This window comes from Pygocentrus nattereri, chromosome 18 (genome assembly GCF_015220715.1).
Source record: "Pygocentrus nattereri isolate fPygNat1 chromosome 18, fPygNat1.pri, whole genome shotgun sequence".
NCBI lineage: Eukaryota > Metazoa > Chordata > Actinopteri > Characiformes > Serrasalmidae > Pygocentrus > Pygocentrus nattereri.
This window is the reverse complement of record NC_051228.1, coordinates 11,640,636-11,650,604: the sequence shown is the minus strand read 5'-3', so window position 1 is coordinate 11,650,604 and position 9,969 is coordinate 11,640,636. Positions and strand designations below refer to the sequence as shown.

The 9,969-nt window shown below is 35.9% G+C and overlaps 1 protein-coding gene across 1 annotated transcript; it reads left to right on the top strand.

Annotated features, from left to right (window-relative positions):
- Nucleotides 1–7,213: 7,213 nt before the first annotated feature.
- On the top strand, nt 7,214–9,838 carry snrnp35 (small nuclear ribonucleoprotein 35 (U11/U12)). Its single transcript, XM_017681653.2, has 2 exons — nt 7,214–7,422; nt 8,369–9,838. The coding sequence occupies exon 2, from the start codon at nt 8,372–8,374 to the stop codon at nt 9,146–9,148; it is 777 nt and encodes a 258-aa protein (XP_017537142.1). The 5' UTR covers nt 7,214–7,422; nt 8,369–8,371; the 3' UTR covers nt 9,149–9,838.
- Nucleotides 9,839–9,969: the final 131 nt, after the last annotated feature.

The window sequence follows — 9,969 nt, the reverse complement described above, 5'->3', positions numbered from 1 at the left end:
AACCAATCACACACACACACACACACACACACACACACTATACTTTATCAATAAAGAAATACTAAAGGCTAATAATAACCTAAGATGACATTTGAAACGCTGATGCTGAAAAATGACTTAATATCTGTTTTCACCAACAAGGGACTGATAAAGAGTGTAGATCAAAAGCAGTAAAAACTGAAAAGCTTGCAAGTAAAACAGCAAAACTGAGGCACTCATGTAACCCAAAAGACAAGCTCTTGTAAATTAAGTTAAAGGAAGTACTGGTAAAATACCTAAAACAAAAACAAACTCCTAACACAAAAGATTTCAAACAAATTAAAAGGTATTACCTGTGGAAGGTGCCCTTTTAAGACTTGGGTTCCTCCCCAATTACACCAGCCAGAGGCCTTCTACATGACTGATGGCAAAATCAAGTACACCCATGAATGGAGAGACCAGAAGAGGAAGAAAGAGAGAGAGAGAGAGAGAGAGAGAGAGAGAGAGAGAGAGAGAGACACCTACGCAGAAAACATACAAACAAATTTTATTCTTTCCCCAAATGTGGTTGATCAACCAAGACATGTTCAGTTTCCCCACTATTGAACAAATTGTGCAGAGAAACAGATTAATTACAGTCTGTAATTGCACTACTACAAAGTGCACCTGTATGATATACTTGACAAAAACTGACAAAATTTATTGGATATTACTAAATGTCTTCGCATCTAGGCCAAGTATATGCCCTATTGCACTTCCTCACTATAAAGATCTTCAGTAAGTAACCATAACCCTAATCCCAAGTTTTAATAATATTTCTGTTCATTTTTTATACACATAGAGCAATTCTGTAAATTTTCTACATAGACACAGAACAATTCAGTAATTTTTCCTTCATTACTAACCATTTCAATTTCTAGGCTAACAGTGATTGTGCCCCATTGATTTTGGTCATCATAGAGAGTTTTTGGTGTATACCAAGAAGAATTCTGTAAAGGAGAAGTCTGCAATTAGTAACCCTACCCTAATTACTAACCCAAGTATTATATAATATCTCTATACTCCATTTTCTATTTTCATGTTCAATGCTGTAATTTTTCTGTACTTATTATATATTTTTATATTAAGGCTAATAGTAAGTGAGCACTTTTGTACTTATTGTACATTTTGGGAAATGTTCTATGATATCATGATTCTGTAATTTTTCTTATATTATTATGCTCCAGTTCTGTAAATATTCTTTATAGACATAGAACAAATCTGTAATTTATTTAAAGAAAAACACAAGTCAGTGTTAATTGTAGTTCAAAATATTTTAATGAACAATATTTTTTGAGTTGCAGCTTTGCAAACCAAAATTATGTGAGGGCTACAAAGCCTCACAGACTGCATTCAATCTGTTTGTATTGCTTTTCAGTGAAAAACAAATAAGTCACTTTTATTGGGATTCCAAAAGAAATTTTTGAAGTTTCAACATTATTCACAGTTAACAGTTTCAGGGTTTTTCTCTGGTAGTCTTCTCTACATGTTTTCCTTTTCTGTCATTTCCTTTTGGTCTTTGGCCTCTGTTTCTCTGGTCTCGACTTGAGATTCTGAAATATTCTGCTCTTTCTCTTTCTAGATTACATAAAGAAGTGATGCTGTAGAAAAAATCATATTAAAAGGAATGAACAGTGCAGTAAATGTACACACCTCAGTTTCAGTGGAGGGACTCTGAGCCTTCTGTCTCTGTGCAGATCCATAATCCAATCGCCTTTTATAAAATTACTGATAAATTACTTAGTTTGTTAATTTGTAGTAAAGTTATGTAAATATCAGGTAATTGCTTGAAACATAGTTATATAAAAATGACAAAAATGTTCTATGATTTTATATCAAAATGTTGTAAATATGTCATTAAACTTGTAGAATCTTTATGGTCTGTCGTCCCTTTGATCAACAATAACCTATAATTAAAATATAGACAAATTATAAGAATATTCTATCTTTCATATTAAAACTAGAAAACTAGACTGAAGGAAATGCAGAATGGTTGTGCAGTAGTTAGTATGGAAGTCTATAGAAGGAATGAGGGAAGAAAAAACTACACATAGAGAAGTGCGAGTCAGTAAGGCAGTGAATTAGAGCTTGGGGATCTGCCTTGAATGAGGTGTGTAGTTTGGTGGCTACTGGGCAAAGAAGCAATAGAGTTTGTGTGGTGGCGAAAATGAATAAGATTCTATAGGAAGAACAAGGGATGAAAAAACAACACATAGAGGAGTGTAGGTCAGTATGGCTGTGGATTATGGTTTGACAGCCTGCCCTGAGTGAGGATATATAGTTTGGTGGCTGTTGGGCAAAGGATTAATAGATTTTTGTGATGGCAAAAAGGAATGGGAGTATATGGGAGAAACAAGGGATGGAAAAAACTGTATACAAGTATACAAGCTGTATACAAGCATGCATCATGCAATCAAACTGAGCAATCTGGAATTGTGTTTATCTCAAAAACTGGGACACGTTATATGGCAAAGAAACAGCAAAAAAATAAGAATAAAATAGAAGAAGAAGAAGAAGAAGAAGAAGAAGAAGAAGAAGAAAAACTAGAAAAGTGTATTTCATGAAGGAAACACGGAATGGTTGGGCAGCGGTTACTGTGAAAGTCTATAGGAGGAACGAGGAATAAAAAAACTATACATAGAAGAGTGCGGGTCAGTGTGGCTGTGGCTTAGAGCTTGGGGATCTGCCCTGAATGAATACTTGAATTTGGGTGCCTGTTACACAAATAAATAATAGGGCTTGGGTTTGGGCGAAAATGAATGGGACTCTATGGGAGGAATACAATTAGACTGGACAATCTGGAATTGGAACGCTGTGGATATCTTGAAAACTGTGGGATGAGGAAACGATTCTGTAAATTTTCTATATAGACATAGAACAGTCCTTTTACTTTCCTATAAAGACATAAATTTTTTGTAACTTTTCTACATAGACATAGAACTGTTCTTTAATTTAACTAGAATTTTAAAATAATTTCATAGCTTAGTTATGAGTGAGAAAGCTCCACTGCACTTCTTCACCATAAAGATCTTTAGTATATAACCCTAATCTTAATTTCCTTTAAGTGTTCGGTATAGACATTGAACAATTTTGTAATTTTTCTATATAGACATAGAAGAATTCTGTAAATTTTATATATAGACAAAGAAGAGTTGTGTAACTTTCCTAAAAAGAAATATGTATAAGAAAAATTACTTTGAAGAATTTGACACAGTTCAAGTTGGCTTATTTGAATTTCCAGTTCCACCTTAAATGGTGTAGCTGTTTTGTACAATGACAATGTTTCAATATTATTATGGTTGTTAAAAGTGTTTTTATGAAGAGGTGAAGGGATATCCCACATTAATAAACCACTTTTAGCCTAGAAAAATAGTTTACTTATCTTTTAGGTTTACTTTAGTATCAAAAAAGACTTTATTTGTAATAAGGCAAAAAAGAAAAATAAGCAACACCACCCACTACTAGTTAAACGATCTAATGCAGGCATGTAAAACTGGAGACTTTCTGGGCCGAAGTGCTGTGGAGATTAGCGTTTACTCTCATCTAACGCTCTGAATTCAGTTCATGAGGGCCTTGCTAATTAGCTGATGAAAGCAATCAGGGGGGTTTAATGAGGGAGTGTGCTGAAATCTGCAGTGTTGTGGCCCATGAGTAATGAAGCTTGACACTTGTGATCTAAAGCTAGCCTAAATCTGCCTTTTTTTATGATGCATACAATGTACTAATGATACCCATTATATATACCCATTATATATATTTTATATACATCATAAAAAAGTGTATAATGATCTGATTTGTAAAGATGATGTCCCATATTGCCCTCCCCCTACTTCAGAATGGTACTATAAAATTTGCCTGTGTTTGTAACTAATACACACCTGTTTTGTGTCAACAGTGCAGAGAAGAAAGCCCTAGATGAGCTGATCACAAAAGAGCTAGAGAATGGAATGATGGACATCAATGACTTAAGAAGCGAAGCAGTTGGGATTGTAATTCAAACTTACTTTACAGTTGAAGAACACAAACATATTCTTATGTTCACTGTAGGTCAGATACATTGAAGGAAGGAAATAGGGTTTTTTTGCCACTCAACACTTCCAGAAAGGACAATATATGGTGGAATATCATTGCTGATATTGCTGAAAACTGATGCCAAGAAAAGGGAAGCTATATACACACAATATCCTCTACTGGCTACTACATGTACTATTTCCAGTATCTCAGCAAAACATATTAGTAGGTTAAAGCACCACACCTTATCTCAGCTTTATCTAACTTTGAAAACACTATGTGCTAAAATGATCAGTGCTATGCCTGAAATATCCAAAAAAAGTTGAGACAGTATTTGAAATGCTAATAAAAAACAAGGAAATTCTGGGAAATTCTAGGATATAGTTACTAGGAAATTCTCTTTAACCAGTATTACATTGTAAACTGTACAAAAACACAATACTCTAACTTTTCATTTCATTGTTTTTTGTAAATATACAAGATGTTTGACACTCGCAACAAAAACAATTTGGGACAGGAGCATGCTTACCAGTGTGTTACATCACCTTTACTTTTAGCAACACTTTATTTATTATTTGTGGGCTGAAAACACAAACTGCTCCAGTTTTGAAAGTGGATTTTTTTGCCATGTTTCTCTATAAGCAGTCTATGCTGCAGACAGGTAAGTCTAGCACTTGCACTCTCTGATTAGGCAGCCATGCTGTTGTAATGTGTAGAATATGGCTTGGTGTTGTCATGTTGAAATAAGCATGGGTGTCCCTAAAAAGCCTCTAAAAGGCAGCATATGTGTTCAGCTTTAATGGTGCCTTGAGAAAGTGGCGAGCCTCGACCCATCATTGCTCATAAAGCACTCTACCTTTCTTGGATGCTCCTTTCACCATGTTCACCATGTTCCTAGTCTTAAACCGCCCCTTTCCAACTTTTTTGGAACATGTTTCAGGCATCAGTTTCAGAACAAGCGTATAACAAAACAATGAATTTGGTAGGGTAATAGATTACATATCTTATCCTTGTAATGTTTTTGTTTAAATACAGATCAAAGGAAAGCTAAAAATGACTGCCTTCTGTTTTTATTTGCATTTAACTTACTGTCCCAACTTGTTCGGAATTGGCTTTGAATTATGCATAGTTTGGAACTTCTGCTGTACAGGCTCCTTATAGCAGTGGCATCAAAAACATTACTTGTAGTTTGTTTGGAGTATTTCATTGTAGAGGAAATGTGAGACAAGCATGGCATTATCTAATGGAGGAAATCAAACAAGCAGCTACTTAAAATCAAATGTTGCCTGTACTGAGGAATAATTGAAATGTAGCTATCTGGAATGTATGTCATTTGCTGGGTGCTTCAGATAGTTTTGAAACAACCATTCATAATGCTTAATCAGGGCTAATCAAGTTATTTTGTGTTGGTAATTGCATTCGTCTAATTTGCTAAACATGTTGTTTTCCATGTAAAGGGTAACTCCACAGATTTGTTACAATTTCTACAATTTCTCCTGCTTGGGATGTAAACAGTAATTCTTTTTTTTAATACTATACTGCAGAGAAACTTCCCAATTCAGATTTATTTTATTTATATATATAAAATGCAAATTAGTTAGTGGCTTAGCAATAATTATGTATGATGTCCTGACAGAAAACATGTCTCTGGATTGCAAGTGATGCTTAGAGGAACGATGATTTAAAAGCTTTATATAACTGGTTGGTACCTCTGTCCCTTGACCCAATTTGGAATCTAATTGTATTATGTACCAATATCAAATGATCCAAGTCAAAAGTATTCAGTTGATTCTGTATGCTGGGTTAGAGGCATTGTTAATTAAAATGGTTTTATTCAAAGTATTACCGTTTTTTTATTTTTATATTTTATTATATTTTATATTTATATATATTTATTTGTTTTTTAAGAACATAAGTAACATAATATATGAACATTTTTGTGCAGTAATATGTGAGATTTTTAAAAAGACCCATATCTCAGATTTTTTTTATGTACCATAACCAGTTAACGGAATCATTTTACATAATCATTTTCCCTTTAAGACTGGAATATGTAAATGACCTCTGATGTGACTGGCTGTCCTGTATTGTAAGTCCAGGCACTAAATAGGCAGGTATATCAATAGTACTGTGCAGACATTAGAGATTATCCTTTGTTTATTTAATTTCCAGTGAAAACAGCCATTAAGTATAAGTAACTCATTTTTCAGGAGGTATTTCTGAGGAAATAATATATAAGATAATCTGCTTGCATAAGGAAGGGGAGGTTCAAAGGCACAGTTCAAGCAATTACTAAAAAATACAGAGTTAATGGGACACAACAACAACAACTGGCGAGACCTGGAAGACCTCCAAAACTGCTACCATCCAATAAACAGCACTTAAAGCTTTCACCTTTGAGAGGAGGGAGAAAATCAACCTCCACTCTTGATTCAGATCTGATGTTATCCACAGGTGTTTTTGTTGATCTTTCCACTGTGAGGAGAGACCTCAACACTATGAGTCTGAAAGGATGTGTAGGTGCCAAGAAGCTGTTAATGAAAAGGAAAAAGATAAAAAAAGAAGATAATTTGCAAATCAGATGGTCCAGACCTCAACATCAGTAAATTTGTAATTGGGATTACTTGAATTTACAACCAATTTCAAAGACTGAACTTTGGAGGTGTGGAAAAAATATCCCTGCAGATTTCTCTGAAAAACTGAAAGCAAGTCTGATGACAATGGGAGCTCTAAGATAGGCAAAAGATGGACACACTAAATACTGAAAAAATTGTGGCATATTTAGCTGTTTAGGTGTTTGTGGAATTTTATGATGTTTCTGTGTTTTGTGTGGTTTTTTTCCTAACGCTGCAAAATTAGTAACTTGTTCTGAGAATGTGCAGCTTCCATTTCTGTACATGGAGGTTATAGACTGAGGATTGTATGACACATGTCAAAACTGTTGTTTACATATTTTAATATTTTAAACAAAAATGATGCTTTATGAAACTCTTATTTGAAATAATTTGTATAATTTGGTTTCCCATGATATGGACCCTTTATATGCTGATTGATTGATTAATAAATAAATAAATTAATTAATTAATTAGCATTAAAAAATTAGACACATTAGAGACTCTGTCGTCTCTCGCTCTTAGAAATCGAAGTAGGAATAAAAACGCACTTTCTGACAGCCGGACCAGTAATACGGCTCAAGTTTCTACACGGAAGCATTGAGGTGGTGCACATTCACTAGAGTCTGGGGTGTTTTGTTGTTTATTTTTTGGTTTATTTTTAAGAAGAAACGTTTATTGCAATGTAGTGTTTATTTAACAGTTAAGGACACGTAGTAGTTTTCGAGTCCAGAACTGGTTCGGTATTATAGTTCGTGTTTCTTAAGTCGTGCTGATAAAGGTAAGACAACCTTTGCAAACTTACTGCTAACGTTAGCAATGATTCTCTGACTTCGTTTCCTGAGAAATCAGTCACAAATTCAGGTTGCTGCAAAGTAGTAAAGTTAAATTAGAATATTACCACTTGTATTTCTTACTGCGGCAATGCAAAAATGTTGATTTTCTCAGGTTTTTTTTAGGTAGAGATGTTCCAATACAGGTTAAGCAGTTCTGGGACGATGTCGATACCGATATTTTTCATGTAGCCTCCGTATGTGCTGATGTCGATATATATACATTTGTAAAACCTAGCTAGATATTGGAACTGAATCCACTTCGATTTGCATTACAGGGAAACGCATCACTTATTTCATTAGGGTTAGAAATGCGGAAAAATAAATAAAATAACAGTTTAATGCAGTAGCCCAGTGTTACATACTGTTCTTCTGTAATACAATAAATATGCCATCAAATATCAGCTGTCTTTCAGTACTGATATGAAACTAATCTCATTATGCATCCTCAATTGTAAAAACTCTTCAAACCTTAAGTGCAGAAGAGAGAGGTTTCTAAATTCCTGATGAGTTTTTGTCAGTTAATTTTGCTTAGGGTCATGGTATCTGAGATTTAACAGTCTGGTCAGTAAAATCTGGCTAAAATGGTTGACCAGCATAGGGTGTTTTTGTTTAGTGGTGTAGCTGGTCAACCTTTATGAAGCTGGTTATTCTGGTAGAATCAAACTTAAATCCTGCTCTACCCATGTAGGGTATATTTTTTGCTTAGTCTGGTTTACACCCAGCTTCTCAACCAGCTACCAGAAAACAGCTACCTACAAAAGGTTTGAGCTCTTAATGAGAGGTCTCTCATTATGAACCATTTTTGTATGTAGGTTCTTTACTTGCCTTTCAGTAAATACTTCTAAGGTGATTAGATATTGATGCTTATTTTTGTTTTGTTTTTTCTTTCAGAAAATGAATGACTGGAGTCCTCTGGCGAAGGTCTATGACCCCCTAAAGGCTGGCAGTATTGACGGCACTGATGTGGAGCCCCATGACCGAGCAATATGGAGGGCAATGAATGCCCAGTACCGGCCCAACAAAGGCGTAACAGGTGACCCTCAGCTTACTCTGTTTGTTGCACGACTGAACAAGCAGACTTCTGAAGAGGACCTCAGGAATGTATTCTCTAAATTTGGAGATATCCGCAGACTGCGACTTGTCCGAGACATTGTCACAGGTTTCTCTAAGGGATACGCCTTTATTGAGTACAAGGAGGAACGGTCTCTGATGAAGGCATGGCGGGATGCTAACAAGATAGTGGTAGACCAGCATGAACTATTTGTGGACTTTGAGCTAGAGTGCACTCTGCAGGGCTGGATCCCCCGGCGCCTTGGAGGGGGTCTTGGAGGGAAGAAGGAGTCTGGGCAGCTGAGGTTCGGAGGCAGGGACAGACCATTCAGGAGACCCATTAACCTGACTGGGCCAGTGCCACAGGGCAGACCCGCTGAACGCAGGTGGGATGGTGGCAGAGGGAGGGAGGACAGGCAAAGGGACAGAGTCGTGTCCCCTGGCCGGGAACGAGACTACGGCCGACGCCGTGAACGGAAAGATGAATGGGAACGGGGAGCTAGAGATCATCATAAAGACAGGAGGGACTCCAGGCGATACAGGGAAAAGAGTAGTGAGAGAGACTCAAACAGAGGAAAGGAGGAAAGAAGGTACTCATACAGGGATTCTGAAAGAAGATAGCTTGGCCAATATTGACATGGGGGTTTTTCTACAAAGCAGGATTTCACACTAAAATGGAGTAACTTTAAGCCCAAAGGTAATAGCCCAATATAAATATAATTTACCTCTATGTATCTCCCTATTCAGCCCAGGGCAGTTTAGCCCCGCCCATTCACATTAATGTTATAAGGAGTGTTCCAGCCTGGATTGCTTTTTAAATGAGCCACAATACAGATCGGCCAGTCATAAGAGAGACGTGTCTCCAAGGTGACGAAACTAGCCTGATCAATTTTGAGGGATGAAGGGAGGCTATAACAGGGTCATGTTAAAAATTAATCAGGTCTGTTTTTGGTACAGAAAACCACACAAATGTCTTAAGTGGATCTCTAGGGAAAAAGTTTAATAAAGCGCTCTTGATCATTTTGGATATGAACATACTTCATTCACCTTTGGTGTGAAAAGGTTTAAATACAATGTCAGACCACCCTTCATTTACTTAATTTGATGTCAAAATGTCAATTTAGCACACGTTAATAATTTTTCAGCATCAGGAAAAAAGCAGAAGACATTTAATAAAAAATTACAAACATCTACGATTACTTTTTTGCATTTACTGTATCCTTCCTTTGCCTGTATTACACTTTCCTTCTTTTTGGTCACCTGCTTTGTTAAAAAAAATAAAAAATAAAAAATCACACCTTGAAAGCTCAATCTTAGTTAGAAGTTGGCTGTATTTTTTGCTTCCCACAATCGAAGTTAATTCCAAATACATTGTTTAGTTGAAATCTGGGATCTAGGATAGTCAGAGCACTATTCTGAAAACCAGACATTTTTGCTTATTT